The 18942-nt window shown below is 41.9% G+C and overlaps 1 protein-coding gene across 1 annotated transcript; it reads right to left on the bottom strand.

The window, feature by feature from the left end:
- Positions 1-6299: 6299 nt before the first annotated feature.
- Positions 6300-15432, bottom strand: LOC146698557 (transcriptional repressor scratch 1-like). Its single transcript, XM_085473716.1, has 2 exons — positions 14456-15432; positions 6300-10533 (listed from the first exon to the last, which is right to left on the bottom strand). The coding sequence occupies exons 1-2, from the start codon at positions 14568-14570 to the stop codon at positions 9806-9808; spliced, it is 843 nt and encodes a 280-aa protein (XP_085329842.1). The 5' UTR covers positions 14571-15432; the 3' UTR covers positions 6300-9805.
- Positions 15433-18942: the final 3510 nt, after the last annotated feature.

Genomic DNA, 18942 nt, shown 5'->3' on the forward strand with positions numbered 1-18942 from the left:
CCGTCCAAGAAGCACACTAATGCACAGATGGTATGTAGGACATTATGTTGCCGTGTTGGCGTCTTTCACTTTGACTCTATAGACTCACCCTATGTGTGTGTGTGTGTGTGTAACTCAATGTCATAGCAGAAAAAACACTTACAGCACAGGTACCCCATGACAAATAGCATCCTTACTGTTCTGTTCTTTTTCTGGGCAGCTAATAGAGTGCTGATAACAAAAAATAAATATGTAAATATCATAATGTTGCAAATGTTGGGTGGAAGATTTCCACGTTGAGTCTGATTCCTGTGCTCCTGAAGAACCAGATGTGGGCTCCGCTTACAGCCTTACCCACCAGTATCACCAGTAAATCCGGTGCATGGTAGGGGTTTTTGTTCTTTTCATTCCACATACTGTAAAGTGATTCAACAGGCATGAGCTTAACTCCAGCAACAAGAGTCCTAGTCAACAGTGTCTGTGTGTTTCTCTGTGTGTGGGGGTGGATGGATGTGTGCATGTGTATGTGTGTCAGCGTGCAAGTGGTTGGCGCTATTAAACATTCACCAGCTCACTCAGCTGCTGCTGTTGCTGCTGTTAGGTTCCCAATCTGGGTCAAGTCTCCCTCCTCTCCTCCCCGAGCTACCTCTACCCCTCCACCCCGCCTCCTTCCCTCTCTATCTCTCTCTTGCCCACTCACTCGGTCTCTTTCTCTCTCTCCCTCTCTCTTTCTGCTCAGCTCCCTAAGTGCTTTCTCTCTGTGTCTGTTTCATTTCCTCTTCTCCCTCTTTCTCCTCCCACCTTCTCTCTTTCTCTTTTGCCCATTTCTCTTGTCTCCTCTTGCTCTCTCTAAGGGAGTATTTGCTTAACTACACAGCTCAGAGGCAAGCCCATGCTCTCTTCCAGTGTCCAAGTCAAATAAAAGACTCTTATAAATTTTTGAGTGACACGATGAATAATTTGGTATTTTTTTATGTGGGGTTTTCAGCATCAGATTTTTTTGCACTTCTTTGCTAATGAGGCATTGTGTTCAGGCAGAGCACCTACATGGCATCAGCTGCTCCATTCATGCTTCACCACAAGTGGCTCCTTCATCAAGGGCTTTGCTATCACTTAACTAATAACAGAGCTTATTCTAGTGTCACAGACAGTTTCACAGCCACTCTTGCTGCTAAATGCAACAGAGATTATCATGTTTGAAGCTGATTTATGTGGCAACAAATATGATGACTTTTAAAAAAACATGTTTTTGTTTGGTTTTTCTTGTTTTTTCAAATAAACTGGACAGTGGAAAGACCAGGACAAGGTGGGCCTCGGGGTGGATTCATATCCAGTGAGCTAAACCAACACCCAAGATGATGATGGCTTTAGTAATTGCGGCTTTTGAAACAGCAGCATTATTGCTGTGCTGTGTTTCCTCACGACAACGAGGAGAAACAGCAAGTGTCCTTGTTCTTGCAGAGTCTCTAAATGTAGCATTAAATGGAGCAATAATAATCAACCTTAACATTCTTTATGTAATTTCAGAGAATAAACAATAAATGCTGTTGTCGCGCATGTACACGTGCATACAAAAACATACATTTCGGTAAATGAGTGAAGGACATTTCAGAGCAGGCCGCTAAACAATAAATAAAACATATCGGCGTCTCCCGTCGCTGTAAGTGCAAGCACCGCTGCTGCTGACACATCAGATGTGCTGCCTGCAGTGCACCACAGAAGTTGGGAATTAGGAGTTACAAATAACATATGTCATGATGATGTCTGGACTTTTAGTTGGACTTGAGCTTAGTTTTCCCTTCTGTCTTCATGACTGTCACCAGCTCGACACATTGTGCTTGGTAGTGAAACCATTTGATTGACACTGCTGTAGAAATAATACGGGCTTGCCTTTTCAGCTCACTTATTTTCTGGCCCCGCAGCTGTCCTTGGAGCAGTTTTGTCTTCTTGCTAAAACAATAAATCATCCACTGTAAGCGAACCACATCGCCTTTGGCCGAACAACGATGAACACACATGCACATGACTGCACAAAGAATTTAAACATAGACGTGCTCGCAATATCGCTGCAACCATCCGACTGAGTAAAGCTGTTGAACTCACATTTTAACATCCCTACTGTGTAACGTACGCAAGCTACAGGTAAGATACGTTGCACACTGTGTCTCCTGAATGCATCTTACATATTAAAGAAGTTCTTTAGCCATTAGGTTTCCTAGCAGCATCCATCCTGTTTCCTCCTGCAAATGTTTTAAATATGTTTTTCTTGCCTGAATATTGTTGTTTGGTGCGAAGAAGCATTAATAATAATGGCATAAATGTGTAAAGCTGCTATCACAGTATGTCAGCTGTCAAGAAATAAATAAAAATAATAATAAAATGTTATCTGTTTGCAGCAGCATGCATGAGAAAAAACTGCAAAAGAACAGAAGAAAGAGAAACAAGGAAAGGAATCATTCCCCAGCTATCTCACTACATCAGTATTGTCTGTTGTATATATTTATTTTTGCTAATGGCATAATCACTAAGTCATGACAGGAAACTCCTTTCTGCAGCTTTGCATTTCATTAACTGCTTGGTGATAAATTGAGAAATTTGAGCTCAACATCTCCCCTCTGCTCCTTCTACACCTCCACCTACCAGAGTTGTGAACAGCACTTTTTCTCAGCCTGTTGATGTTTCTGATGACAGCTGCCATTTCTACAAATAGCCTCGGATGTGGTGAGAACATTCACAACCCTGTCCTACACCACTTTGCTCTTGACAACGTGCACGAGTGGGTGGGGAAGCTGTAGCTACATGGATACAGATATTTTACTGTTCACTGTTTGCCTGCTGATAAAGCAGGATGCAAATCTAATCTGTGGAGTAGATGCACGTACTGTTTATTTATCCATATCCGCATGGGATTATATCGAAGTGGTGCAACATAGCCTCATTTATGATGGTAGCAGCTCTGGGAGGGTGTGTTTCATTAGGATCACTTGTAAAATTTCGAGCCTAAAACTCAATTACAAAGGCAGCGTTAAAGAAAAACTGCAAATCTTTATCAGATCAGATGAGGAACAGCAATGCTGCCTTCATCTTTTTGCCCATAGCAGTTATGAGTATACCTTCATTGTAAGAATAGCGCATATTTACATTTGCTTTATCACATTCAACAAAGTTAATTTGGACTTCAGTTAAGAAGTGCAGGGTAACACACTAAAGCAAAATGAAAAATACTGTTGAAGCTAAATTTTTCGGTCTGATCACATTTCAGCTTGTTCATCATTTAAGGCATTTTCTAAATTAATACGCGTTTTCCCTGCACAGCATGGCACTACTTAGTCCATAAAGCACATTACGATGCCTGTTTTAACAGATGACATCACAGAACCCAGAGGAAGCTGGACTTATCACTGCACAACCTCATATAACGAGATGGGAGGAAGTGAAATGAAATGATGAATAATGTGCTCGTTAAATTTGTACTTTTTCAACTTGCAAAACATTTCCCGCAGCTGATCACACGACAGAAAAACCCGTGATATCACTGCTTCTCACATTATTAAATATCTCTGCTCCCTGATACCTGGTGTGACCTGCTCTGCAGGAGACAGCACGGAGGAATTAGGTTCACTCTAAATGTCCGGGTCAGGCCGAGAGTTTTTCTTTAACGATGGACATTTGGCAAAATCCTTTGATCCAAGTTGGATCTTGCTGAACTAATCGCATGAGTCAGCAAAACTTCCAAAGTACAGTTTCCTTTACAGCCAGGACACACTAGAAAGAAAAATAGGATGACAACCTCCGTGGGACTTAGAGAAATTGATGGTTATCCGGAGATCACAAAGATTTTTTTCACTTTCAGCGACCGACTCCAAGTTAACCAACTGAGCTGAGTTTGCAACCACTGGCTGACCACAGGTCGAGTAGTGGGAGGCAATCGGTCTCCAATCACTGCAATCACTCTCAGACAGATTGGTGAAGGTTCACAAAGTATTGACATGTAATTTATAAACACAAACAGATTCCAACAAATTTCTGTTAAGTGTGAATTTCTCTGTGTATGTCAACATATTTGCAATTTTCACTTATCACAAACAGATTGCATACAGTCTCCAACTTGATTCCACTCAATTGCAAACTGACACCAGACTGATTTGGTTCTATTGCCATTTCACTATAAGTTGGGTGCAAGAGGTGACAGACCCAGTACGTTTCTTCAAAACGAAAGTCAAAAAATGTACACGCGTTCTGACTGGATATACTATTGTTAATTGACAGTGTCATCATTTTTAGTTACTTTTTGCATTAGAATTAACATAGCCTGCATCAAAAACATGGTGATCAAGTCAAATACTAATGACAAAGTGCATTTTGTGAGGATAGGAGTGTTGAAAGGTTCACAGAGTTAAACGATGTGGGAGAAAGACGGGTGGAGGTGGACAGCAGAAACGATGACATCAAAGAAAGTAAAAGAGTGTGGAAAAGAGGGCAGGTGTAGAGGTTTCTGCGCTGTTATCAAATGCCATCGAAATTAAAGTCAGCATGAGGTTAAGTGAAGAGGTTAATGTCACTACTGGGGACCTTTAAACTTAACTACAGTTTTCACAGATCAGATGTGAACTATCTGAATATAACCTGTGGTATTTTGATTTTATTTTGCACCCTCAGCAGTCCTTCACTTCCTGTTACAAGTAGTGGTTGATACACACATGCACACACACACCAACACACACAGTGTTAATTTGACTTGCCAGGGAGGAAATAGTGTGATTCGCTTGAGTAGGTCCCTGGACATGAATCTAAAGACAGTAGGGAGCGTGCAGAGCAATCAAGTGATAAAGCTTATTATCTGAGAGGAGCTATATTCTAAGACTTATTATCTACCAGGAGTTAAATGACTTTCAGGTCCTCAAAGGCCTGGTGGCCTGGTTTGACTCGGCAGGAGAGAGAAAAGAGAGGTGGCAGGAGGAAGAGGGATGGTAGAGGACAAGTGAAAAGGGAAGGAAGAGAGATGTGTGAGAGAAGCAAACAGGTGATGCCGGCGAAGGGGAGGGAGATGAGAGGGGGGAGGAAAGGAAACCCAGATGTGAAGAAGGAGGAAGAGGAGGCACAGAGGTGGAAGAGAAAACCAAGAGGATCAGAGGGGAAGTTGAAAGGCAAGGTTGGGAGAGGAGAAGGTGATTCATAGGCGTGGGCAGTCACTTTTCTGTCTTCATACAACTGCTGAGAAACCAATCTTCTGTTTAGGGTTGGCAAATATATTCCACAAAGCTGCAGGGTTCTGCATTGTGTCTTTGTTGAAGCAGTTCAGGTAGTTTACCACTATAGATACTGTAGATAGTTTATTGCCTTGGATACCACAGGTGTTGGCATAGCAACAATAGATTTGGAGTGTCTGTGCTTACTAGGAGCAAACATCGGGGCTGAACTGTTACTTCACTTAAGGATGAGCTACCACATGATTGATACAGTGGAGCAGACTTACAGCTGCAGCTGTACTGTAGTGCATGCTTAATGTGTTGTCCATTATCAGAGAAACAGATGTAATATAAAACAATCAGACTGGGGTTTTTTGCATTTTTTCCAGCGTGAATGAAACAAGCTGAGGGGAGGAAGTGATGGGATTCATTCTGGCATAGCACGGCACATGAAAACAGCGTTGTCACATTTGCAGTTTACGTTGCAAAAGCTTTGAGTTAAAGTAGCACACATAGTACTTTTTAGGGATGAAAAGTGACTAGACTACTGTCTCAAACATTTAGGACTGTAGGTCTATAAATCCATGCTTTTTCTGTTCCCTCGGGGGTCTACTCTCTGGTTTGGAAATAATTTTGGATCACATGCTTCTGAGCATCAATCAGGGTTTGTTGGTTTTGTTATCTTTGACTTCGATTTATCCAATAAGGTTATTAACAAATGCCTTACTGAAAAAAAAAAGTCCAACATTCCCCTACTTAACAAGTGTTTAATGTCCTAATACAGAGTTATCACGGTGAACATATTTAACCATCAAGTCAGCTGTGAGTTTAATGTTAGCCCAGTGCCTGTCTAAATATACAATATTGACAAAGCTAATGCAAAGTATGGGCTGTTTAATCAGAGCAAGTGTTTTTCTATGCAAATGAACTGAGCACTCTTTTGACTTAAAAGGCAAACTCACTGCAACAGCATGAACTGAAGAAGAAGAAAAAGCTAACAGGAATTTTAATAACTAAATCAATTAACACAGTGTCCATTACCTGCAGGTCAAATTACTTCCTGATTTCTATTATCTTGGATAGTAGGAAATACATATTTCTTAAGACATGACACAGACTACAACAAATTGCCTTGGTTCGTTAAGATTATTCTTTATTATGAAGTGCCACAAAATGCTTTGTGTTCATTGTGCTTACATTGTCTGAATACTGGCTCAAAAAAACCCAGGAGGTCCTCACTCTGCAACAGAGATCCAACCCTCCTGAGGTAAGGTGTGTCAGATATCACTATACAGCAGTAAAAATGTCTCAATCCAAAGGATTCTTTACAAACCCTCTTGCAATAAATGATTATTTAGGTTTATTACCATTCTTTAACTTGAAAATACAAAAAAGAAGAGAGGTCAAGCTAGTACAAGGTTTTTAATTCTTCTCTACCTGAATTCTAGTTAGTTTCATTGTGCTACTTTCTTTAGGGTGGAGATGACTAAAATGGAAGTGCTTAAAGAGGCCAGACCAGGAGCTTGGCCAGAGACAGACACACAGACAAACAGACTCAAAACGAATCCTTTCTCCTTTAAAAACCACTTAATAGCCACACGTCCACTTTAGCCCTAATACATTTAGACTACAGTGCAAAGTTTCAACCAGAGTTTACAATGATACAATTTGGGATAAGTAAACAGAGAAACTGCAGAGATGATACTTTCACCCTTTTTTGTCCTATTCTTACGTCTACTATCAGTGTCTGAGAAACGTGTGTAGAAAAATAAAGGTGATGCTTTTGTTCTCTTTGCGTAAAGGGAATCGCAATCATGCTTTTAACACTGTTTTTGCAGCTGTTTGCCTTTTTTGTATTTATAACTGTTGTTGGGTATTTTGGCCAAAATCATACGTAAAAAGGCAAAAGTGCTCGGCCATAACAGACTGGAGCGCTATGACTAATCATCTGATACAATTCAAGTAATTGCAGCTCAAATCTAGTTCATACATCAAGAAAGGAGATAAGACCTACAATTTGCTGACTCACACACTGATTCCCTCAGTCACAACAGAAGTGCTTCCTTTAATATTGCCTTTAAAAAAAGTTTCTTTGGAAAATATAATTGTATTGTACTGTGTTATTGTGCGGCAAAGCATTTATCACAAACTGTAGACTTTTTGACTTTATAAAATTGTCAACCATGGCTGCCTTTGATCATTCATCTCTGAGATAAAAATTTGTTTAGCTAATGCATCCACATAACCGTGCTGTCCTTTTGTCCGTGTGCCCTTATAAACTGTGTTCAATACGGGCCAGTCCGGACTTACACTGAGTGTCTGAGGAAGCACTGCAATTACAAAAAGCTTTCTTTGTTAAAGATTCACATCTGAATATTAAACCTGTTCTATTTTTTTAATTGCTCAAGCTTCACTGTACACAAAAGTTTAGTCACCCCAAATGGCTCGTCAGCAGGCACCGCGTGCTCACATGTGAGGACGTGCACCCATGCATCTGTGCACCCGTGTTTATGTTTCTTTGCGAGATTACGATGTCGACGTGCTGCATTTTATGATGAACACACAAACATTTTCCTGTGCAAATCTGTGTGTCCTCAGTCTGTCTCCTGGGAAGCTCCATGAATCTGTAGAAAAGGTTTCTGAGCTGCAGAGAACTGGGTTCAGCAACACTGGTATTGACCACCTAGATTAAAGGTTAAATCTTCCATGGGGTCGGGGTTGATTAAAGTTAGCCTGTCCGTAGGTTTCTCGATCTTAGAGTTACCCTTCAGTTGGCCCAGTAGGGGTGAGTGGGGACTACTGCAGAATAATCAGGACTCAGTCTGGTGTATCTACAACAGTTGTAGCTAAGCTGCAATCTGACCATCAAGCTAAAGTGCATGCTGTTCCTGTGGTTTAAGAAAGCACGCTTTATGGGTTGGAAGCGAACCGGAAGAGCAGATGAGTAATTGCATTTCAGCTGAAGTCGACTTTGGTTCAACTTCAACTAAACTTTGTTGTTAACAGATAGCAGCTGCATGTCATATATGCTAGCTGTCAATTAAGGGTGATGGATATCTTATTGCATATTTATCCAATCTGATTGCTATTTTAACCTTAACATAAAGATAAAATTGGTGTTATTAAACTTGGCCGACTGTGACAGGAAATACTGTTTAAACGCATTTAAGTGTCATTTTGCCATCTCATAAACATCAGTAAACCACTGAATTTTGATGTATGGCCAATTATCCAATCTAAGTATCCAATCTAAGAAAAGGCCTGAGCCAAAGTAAGGCCTTGTTTGTTTTTGTTAACAATTAAATCATTAGAGCTATTGCAGAGCAGGGCAGTCAGGGTCATACAGTAGTTATCCTACAATAGGCCTCTCACCCAGCAGGCAGCTGATCCCAGCCTCTCTAGTCTACATCCTACATTAGTTCTACTCACTAAGAGGCAGGCAGTGCATAACAAGAGAGGAAAGACAGGACTTTTCTTTTTGATACTCTAACACTACATTGGCATGTTCCCTGATGTCTGTAATATTAGTATTTTTTCTGTTTATGACTATAGGTGAAGTAAAACATACCTGATTTTTAAACTGCTATACAGTAGTAGGTAATACTTCATAACTTCATCATAAAATACCATGCATTAAGTGATTATTGCTTTTAAAGAGTCCTATGGAGGCTCCAAGAGAAAAAAATAATAATATTGCCCTCGGGTTCTAGCTATAGGATTTTGGCAAAAATCATAAGCTTTTTATGATGTTGGCATAGGTTTTCATAATTTTTTTCTGTTTTCTTTTTTTTTTTTTGCATGCAATAACGTTAATAAGAAAAAAGATATTAACAACATAATAGGAAAAAATAGTACTCAAAAAAGTGACATATGCTTTGGCCTGTAGTGGTAAAAAGAGGTTGGCAAATATCCTACATACATATACAGAAATTAAAGTGCAACAAATAAATGGCAACACTTTTCATTGTTATCAAATCAAGTATAAACACATAAAAAAGAAAAAAAATGTCAAAACAAATAAATCAATAAATAAATAAATAGTATTTTGACCTCAGTAGTGGAGAGAATATGGTCACTTGGTGCAGCAGAGCATTATTATCATTATTATTACTATTATTATTACTATAATTCTTCCAAAAAAGAAACAACATCAGAATGAAAAAACTTTCACTGCATTTGAGTGCAGGGAGGAAACTAGTAGCTATAGGCTTACTATTGTCTTTGTCGTCATCCTCATCGTCATCCCTTTTTCCAAAATATACGGAGTCATACTGTATCTAGAAGCCAGGAGGAAGTCAGTATTAATGTCTCCATCCTCAATGGACAGAGGAAGAGGACGTGAAGAGTTTTGTTTTGTTTTGTTTTTTGAGGAAGTGCATGCGTCGATCAGTTAAATCCTTAAGTGGGCAAATCTCAAGGAGAAAAAATTGTGCTATCTTCATCATATTCATTATCACGAATAGGCTCCAAGGGAGGCGAGGTGGGGGAGGGGGCAGAGGGCCAGTGAGGAGGGGTGAGGAGGGAAAGCAAGGTCACATTCTGACCCAAAAATATATTGTTTGTGTCTGCAGTTAAGTCCGTAAGGGTAATTGTAATTCACGTCTGCAGTTTTGTCTCGTTTGATCTATATGGGGGGGTCATGCATCTAGGGGGCCGAGAGGAGAGAAGGGGCCTTTGAAGCAGGCAGACTCATAGTGCTTGTTCAGATAACTCTTGAGCGCGAAGGTCTTGTTGCAGCGTTTGCACTTGAAGTGTTTGAAGGCCGAGTGGGTCTGCATGTGAGCGCGCAGGTTCGAGCGGTCTGCGAAGGCCTTCCCACAGTGGGCACACCCAAACGGTTTCTCCCCTGTGTGCGAGCGCATGTGGCCCTGTAAAAGCCAAGGTCGGCTGAACGCCTTTCCGCACACGTCGCACTTGTGCTTGAGGTCATGAGTGAGCAGGTGCATGGCCATGGCGGGCATGGACACGTACACCTTCCCGCAGGTCGGGCATTTCTTTGCCAGCTTGCTGTCCAGCGAGCGATGCGTTTGTTTGTGCCGGCTCAAGTTGGAAGACGTGGCGTAGGTTTTGCCACACTCGTTACAGGTGTGCCTCTGGATGGTCCTGGGGCTGCTGAGAGCTTTCCTCTTCGAGCGGCCATCGGTGATGAAGAAGGCATCGACTGTGTAACCCTCGCTCACTGCAGCGTCTCCATTGATATAACCATCCGTGAGTTCTGAGCCAGGGCTGTCAGGAGACTCAGAGTCGGGAGCCCCATAGTCACTGTGGATACCATCGTAGAGAGGATCAGGAGAGGGGACCTTGATGCCACTGTCACTCTCACCATCGTACACAACAGGGCTGATGTAGTCACTGATGTAACCAGCTGTTAATGGAAAACAAACAACAGTATTAGCATATTGAAAAGAGAGCTCATCTTAACATGGTATGGAAATTTAATGGTGTACAGGACTTGACCAAAACATTAGTTACTGGTGCCCCTATTGACATAACTTGATAGGTAGTAAAGAAACTGCTATGTTAAGATTAAGGTGGCAAAACATTTTCTCTGATCACAGAGAGATCCATACCAACAGGAAATGTGAAGGGCATTAATTCCTGCACGCGGAGAAAACTGCAGGAAACACATGAATAAGTCCAGATTAGCATTAAACTGCTGTAGCCTGCTAGACAAGCTTATCTTTCAGTACAGATACAGTAATGACAGAGATTCAGTACGCTGACCAGAATTACACAATCTGAATTGGTGGAATTAAATAAGCGCTTACTCACTGATGCAAACTATTATAATATGCCATTTGGGATATACAGCTGGCTTTACACAGCTGTGTGATGTTTTCCCCTGAATCTTCTTCCCACTCGAGTGCATTTATGTTTATAATAAAGACATAGAGAAGGGATAAATATTTCAAACAGCTGGTTCATCCCACCAGTAACTTGTTGCTGACATGTTACTGTAGAAACACAAGAAAGCCTCCACCAAGTGTTATGGGCAACAACGACAAAAAAACAGTGACATGACAGGTGTTACTGTATTATATTTGATGAAAAACCGATTTGAATTTCCTTTTAAATAAAACCACATATGGCACCAAAGTATGTGAAACATAAGGCAACAGTAAGATCTATTCCTCATCTCATTCTAAATGTAGAGATATAGATTTTAAGAGGCTTTTCAAATGTGAGTGAGCACACCACCGTAACACTGCCACATCTGTGTCCAAGTCAGATCCCTGCATTTGTCTTGCAGATATGACAGTCTCTGTAATCAGCTCACAAACAGCAGATCAGCAGCAACAGGAGCTGCACGTAAAAAAATGTGAATAGACATTTTAAAATACTGAGCGTTAGTCACTTGCCTGCATAACTGTGGACCTTAGCGGTGTATTGAAAGGGTCTGCAGGGTTAGGGTTTGTTCAGGGATAATTCAGCAATACATTTCCCTTAGCCATCAAAGGCTGCAGTCAAGACACTTCTTCTGTAAATGGTAAATGCACACAAGCTGACCCTGAACTCGAGAGAGCTGATTTAGCGTGTGAAAATGAGCATCAGCACCATGGACAGATCCAGTGCAGTGCGTGTCAGGGGCACGATGACGGCAGGCCTGCAGTACCGGCTTGTGGTGTGGTGTTTCTTTTCTTTGTTTCACAAATCTGTGGAGTTGATGACTTGGAGGACAGGCTTTAATTACAGGAATCCATTGAAAAGCTGTACAGGGACACACAGCACAGTCAGCTTATGCTCCTGTTCCCTGATGATTGATGCATTTTTGGAGAAAAATAACGCTCATTCAAATTTTATGTGGAAAATAATACATATGTACTTCTTTAATGTGTACTAACCAGCATTATATATAAACAAATGGGTCATACATTCTTAGATTTAAGCGTAAATCAATACCTTTGTCAAAATGCACTTGTTGTACACTGTTGTTTATGTTTTTAATATGGATCGACAGGTTGGATAAGTTAATAGCTCCAATTCATCCTTAATTGTCCCTGAAGACAAGCTAATAGTGGCAATATTAGCTGAGCTTATATCAAGCTGCTCCAACAAAAACTATCAATAGAAACACATTAGGTTCATCACATAATAGAGTGTAAAAATGAACTGGAACAATAACCAACCTATAAGATAAGATCCAACTAATCAATGTTTTTGAGAGGCTGTTATTGTGATGAAAGCACGAAATAATGACCACAGGTTTTGGGACACCTGCGTCGTAGATTCCTGTGCTTATTACTTATGTAGTCTCGGTAATGAACAAGCAACAAGCTCCATGTGACGCACATATTCTATCTCGCACGTATGATCACAGCCATGTAACATCCACTACAACGTCCCGTCACATCATTCACTCACAGGACGCAGGGCGGGACATAAATTATTCCAAAGCCGGTTCGTTCAAGCAGAAGGTTGTTCCCAACACTGCGTTCTGCTGTGGGCTGACTCTGCTCCGAGCCATGTAGAAGCTGCATTAAGCTGTTAACATCGCATGTTAGGGATGGAGACAAAAGGTGGCCGGGACAGGCTGAACAGGCGGCTGATGGCGTGTGAGACCTAGCAGGGCTTGTTAACTTCGACGTCATAAATACATCGCTGACAGCTTTCTTGCTTTACGTGCTGAGAATCACAGACAGGTCCGCGCATGGGACGCACATGTTAGCCTGTGGATGACACTGGGACGGGAGTCATGCGGTCTACACGGGCAGAGGCATCGCTCTCTTTCTTTTCTTCCCCCTGTAAAATGTGACGCACATAGTTGCAGGTTGTGCGGAAGTTTTCAGCTTTGGAGGAGCACAAAACAGCCAATCATTTTGAGTCTTTTCAGGATAATTACAAAAGTCACCCTCATATGGCTAAAGAAACGTCTGAAAATGGTATAAGAGAAGAAATGCATCCACATTCAACAGTTACAGCGTCATAGCCACGGTGCAGAAATCTGCCAACACTGCAAAACTGGGACAGGCACACCTGTACAGAGCACGAGGGGGAAGGGCCACGCACAACGTCGAAAGATGAGCCTGAGATGAGACTCGTTTTATATGCAAAGAAGAAAGCAATGTTTCAGGGAAACACTAAAAACCTGAGTGTTTTACAAGACAACGTTAAAACGATGTGTATGCTTCACCTGCAGGCGAAGGTGAAGACTTATGTCAGAAGACCATTATGCAGCTTTTACACACACACACACACACACACACACACACACACACACACACACACACACACACACACACACACACACACACACACTTATCAGGAGATAACCACGATGTTTCATCAGATTATTTTCTGCAAACTCAGAGCTACATGGGAGGCAGCTCTTGTGCATCTCAAACATCACCCCGAGCTTGCAGAAGCATAACCGCAAAGGGTTTCGACTAAAACCAAGTGAAAGTGAGCTCGATATGAATAACCACTGTCCCGTTTCTGTCTCCTTTATTAAGCTTACTTACACTGCGAAGGGAGAGAAAGACCCCGCTGGGTGTAAGCCAGAATCGATGAAACATGCGACGCGCTTGATTTAGTTGATTTCACAAGTGACCTTTTCGCTTCGGCGGCAGCTCAACTCCTAGAGTTGAGCCCAAACGCTTCGACCGAGGATAATGTAACTTATGTACCCCGGTAAATAAAGTCTTAGACTGTGCGGTGTGGTAACATCCAGTTATCAGAGTGCATAGTTTTATGAGATTGACAGGTCTTCTGTGTTTTACTGTCCGAGCTCTTTTGCAGAAGTGAAGCAGCATGCAATTCTTTCACAGTCTGTGCTATTGATAACGCTTTGCTCCACTTTGATATTTTTCAATGCGCTGATTAGTGGAGGGCTTTGAAGCTTTTATTACCCGTGAGAAAAGTAACAAGCGTGTGGTAACTCTATGCTGTCTGATGTTTTGTAATTATCTGCCTTGATTACACCCACATCACCCCACAGGTAGCCAGCCACTCTGCAATAAGTTTCAGAGGTTATTGATGTTAGATGATGCTATACGCAAGATAAAAGGTGAAGAAAAAACGAAATGCGGTGCTGATACACTGATACAGTTCACGCTTACATTTTATAGTTATTGGTTGGCAGGAATGTGCACCGGTGTATCAAGCCCCAGGGTCAATTTTTAACGACCAATCACAGGAGGGAATCCCTTTAAGGCACAACAGGTAAATCCTGTTGAAGTCTCAGTCTTATTTCGGAAACATGTTCCCACCTTCGCCAACCTCCTCCTCTGTGAAATCGATTTTCTTCCGAGACACCTGTTAGTGCGCGCTGTGTAGGCTGCATGACCTACCTTTGTCATGTAGCCGCAGGCTGAGGTCTGTCCTGTGCCGGTAGGCGTTCTCCAGATCCGCCCCGGTGGAGAAATCATCCAGTTTCACCTTTTTTACCAGGAAAGACCTTGGCATGGTGGTGAGACACCGACAAGCTGCGCACACACACGCACTCACAAACACAACGACCCACACTCGCAAACACAGCCGATCGCCGACAGGCAGGCCAGCGTGGTGATTCGCCCGTGACACACCAATCAGACCGGCGGGCCGGGGGAAGATTGTCTTCAGATTGGGGAGAAAGCGCGAGCCTTGAATTGATCCGGTGAAAGAGTTGACGATCAACAAGCGCTTGTGTGTTCTTCCTCTTCTGCTCCGGTCTCTCTCGCTGTCGTCTGTCCGCCCCGTTTAGTCCTCGCGCACAGGAGGAAAGAAATGCAACTTCAGCACCGGACAGCTCCCTCCGAGGCGCGGGGAGGGGGTACGGGGGAGGCGAAGGGGTTGCCTCGTGCTCTTTTGAGCTCGCGGGAAGGCTGCAGACCAGGGGACAGAGGGCTCGCGAGCAGTCAGGGGAGATAAATAAATAAATAAACGAAACAGGCGATGGAAGACACCCCGCAACGCGCTCGGGCCTCTTTAAAGAAGAGGAAGAGGAGATGGAGCAGGGAGAGGAGGAGGAGGAGGAGGAGGGAGGGAGGGATGCGAAGAAAACAAGAGGGAAAATTGAAGGATAATTTTTGGAAGCTTTTCAGTAAGAGAAAAAAAACGGTCGGACACCTCGTCCTCCCCTCTTTGCCAGAGAAATTAGTCCTTTATTCCACCTGATGACGACCACTCAGGCCGGTAAGAAAAAAAAAGAAATCACAGTAAGACTCCCTGCGGACGGATGCATCAACAGCATCCCTTCTTTCTCTCCTCTCTGTATCCCTCTCTCTCTCTCTCTCTCTCTCTCTCTCTCTTCCCCTCGTCTCTCTCTTTGCAGCTTCCGCGAGGTGTTCCCGTGAGTGTGCCGTCTCGCGATCAGCTGTTGGCATTTATACGGCGCAGTGAGAGAGAGAGAGAGAGAGAGAGAGAGAGAGAGAGAGAGAGAGATGGGGGGGATGGATAGACGCACGAGTAGAAGGAGTGCTTAATTTAATCCATCCCACATCCCCGGGGAGCGACGACTGGCCCGGATGATTTATTGAAGCTGTTATCACCCCCCCCCCCCCCCCCTTCTTTCTCTGTCTTTCATTCTCCTTTCTCCCCTTCTCTTCATTTGTGTGTGTGTGTGTGTGTGTGTGTGTGTGTGTGTGTGTGTGTGTGTGTGTGTGTGTGTGTTTGAAAGAGAGAGAGAGAGAGAGAGACGCCATGTTTTGAGGAGATAAGACTGAAAATTATTGTTATGGTTTTTTAAGCTCATCGATTTGATTGCGCTATCGCAGCGTGTAACACGAATTTTAAATATTGTCCCATTGTGCACGATTCTTAGCAGTCCATGTACTTTCGTTTTTTTGGGTCTCCCCCTACATTTGAGCATATTGTATCTTTTCTTTCTCTCTCTCTCTTTCCTTTCCCATCACATGGATTTTACGGCGGAATATTAACTAGCATGCTGAGAGCCTACTAATTATCATTAATGTCGCCCCGAAGGCAAATGGTTGCAGACCAAATGGAGTGTTTTACAGTGGCTGAAGGTAGAGTACTGTAAGCTCCAGGGTCACACCGAGTTCACTGAAAACTTTTCCTGCAAGATGTTGATATTATGTAATAACAACAGCGATCTTTTAAGATGAATGAATCACATGTATTTAGACTCATGTTCCATGAGTATGAGATTAATTCAGGTTATTTCACTGTGAAGTGGAAGAGGGGAAAGTCATCATTTCAATTAGGTAGTCCAGTGTTTTAAATTTGAGTGTCATGCATGATCTAAAATGTGGCTTTGCATGGGCAGACGCAATGATTACACAATGCTGTGTTGCTTTGGGCCTAAATGCAAGTGCAAATGTCTAAGATTAAAGGTAAAGTGTTGCTTTACGTTTTTGAACAGCTGGAAAGTTGATAAACATCTGTTACAGGTTAGCGGGACCTCATTGGATAAGTCAGATCCAGAGAGAACACACTTAAAGATCAGTTTGTCCTTTTAATAACTGGTGTTAGAGGTTATTGGTGGGAAATCTGTGGGAAATTTGAGGCTAAAAACATTTAGCTTCAAAGGTATTAATTAAAATTTAAATAAACACATCACTTTCTTAATAAATGCTTTAATGTGTGTTCAATCATCTCTTTCTCATTCAGAGAAAAATATTGCATTATCGCATTGTAATTATTAGATTAATAGTACTGTTCTCCAGTACAGCTCCAAAACTATTTTATTTGAGGAATATCAACATGTGAGGAAAAATTATTTGCCAGATAAATATTAAAGATTTAGACTATTTATGTCTAATGACAGAAACATAACAAAAGGGATTTTTGTCAGATATTTATTTATTTTTTAGCTATGAGGATCATCCTTGACTAAGACTTTTTTTAATCTTCAATCTTTCTTTTGAAGTAAATTAACTCATAATCTCTGTCAGACAGACAGATGGAGAAGGACAGCACACGGATGTCAAGGTCAAGGTCAAGGTCAGATTTATTTATATAGCACATTTCCAACAGCCAATGCTGCACAAAGTGCTTAACAATAACAATAAAATTAAAAACTACAGTGTAATACAATAATAACAATAGAAACAATAAAATAGAAGAATTGAAACAATACTAACTAATTCAGATAAATCCAAAATGCTTGGGTCATAATGTGTTAAAAGCCAGAGCGTAAAAGTGTGTCTTTAGTAAAGATTTAAATTGCTCAAGAGTTTGAGCAGATCTAATATTAAAGGGGAGACTATTCCAAAGTCTGGGACCTGCCACAGAGAAGGATCTATCACCACGAGATTTGAGGTTAGTCCGTGGAATGGACAACAATAGTTTTGAACTAGATCTCGTGGGTTTTCCTGGAGCATAGGCAGAGAGGAGCTCTGACAAGTAGGGGGGGGCTCGGGCGTTGAGTGACTTAAAAACAAAAAGTAAGAGTTTAAATTGGATCCTGTAGGGGACAGGGAGCCAGTGTAAAGAGGCTAAAATTGGGGTTATATGCTCTCTCCGTTTGGTACCAGTTAGCAGGCGAGCAGCAGCATTTTGAACCATCTGAAGGCGATGGATGGTGGCATGATCTAGGCCATAATACAATGAATTGCAGTAGTCCAATCTGCAAGTAAGAAAAAGGTGGATGATACGCTCGAAGACGTCAGCCGGAAGGTATGGCTTTATCCTGGCTAGCTGTCTTAGCTGAAAAAAACAGGACTGAACTACTGCACTCACCTGCTTATTCAATTTAAAAGAACCATCAATGTAAACTCCGAGGTTTTTTACATGTGTTTTACAATACGAGGAGAGGGTACCCAACGTGCTGTCGATATGATTGAAATTGCCAAAAATGACAACCTCAGTTTTGTTTTCGTTTAGCTGTAAAAAATTTAATGATAACCACTGTTTAACGTCGTCAAGGCAGCGTAATAAGAGCTGCGGTTGATCTGATCCTGATTTTAAAGGTAGATAAATCTGTAGATCATCCGCAAAGCAATGAAATGAAATGCTGTACCGCGAGAAGATGGAGCCCAATGGCAGCAAATAGAGTGCGAAGAGGGCGGGACCCAAAATAGAGCCTTGAGGAACGCCGTATTTAAGAGGAGCTAATTTGGAGTTGTGGGGGCCCATATTGACATAAAAGAACCTTTCTGTCAAGTAGGAGCGAAACCACTGAAGGGCAGATCCTTTTAGGCCAGCATGCGATTCTAGCCGTGATAACAGGATGTCGTGGTCAACCGTGTCAAAAGCTGCTGACAAGTCCAACAGTAAAAGGGCAGCAGGGCTGCCAGAATCCATAGTTAAGAGAATATCATTAAAAATCCTTAAAAGTGCTGTCTCAGTGCTATGTAATGATTTAAAACCAGATTGAAATTTTTCTGAGATCATATTAGAATCGAGGTGTGCCTGCAACTGTAGATAGACCACTTTCTCCAAAACTTTAGATAGAAAAGGAAGCTTTGAGATGGGCCTGTAATTAGACAGAACAGTTGGGTCCAGGTTTTGTTTTTTAAGAAGAGGCTGAACTACAGCTTGTTTGAAGCATAGTGGGACGCAGCCTGTAGTAAGGGACGTATTAATCAATTTCAGAATAAAAGGGCCAACAATATTAAAAGTGTTTTTGAGCAGACTCGGGGGAAGAGAATCAGAGGGGCAGTGTGATGATCTTAGGCCACTAACTATCGCGGTCAGGTCCTTAAGGGAGACGGGATCAAACTGCTCTAAGACAGCTGAACACACAGGTGGAGGGCTTTGAACTGAGACAACAGACAACGAAACAAGGGCCCTAATCGATAAGATCTTGTTATTAAAAAATGCTAAAAAATCATCACACATACTTGGTGAAGAAGTAACTCCAGGATTATCACATAAACTAAAAAAGCGATTAAGA

The sequence above is a fragment of the Copadichromis virginalis genome, linkage group LG11 (assembly GCF_057382275.1).
Source record: "Copadichromis virginalis isolate Kocher_CV1m ecotype Utaka linkage group LG11, C_Virginalis_male_GT1.1, whole genome shotgun sequence".
Lineage (NCBI taxonomy): Eukaryota > Metazoa > Chordata > Actinopteri > Cichliformes > Cichlidae > Copadichromis > Copadichromis virginalis.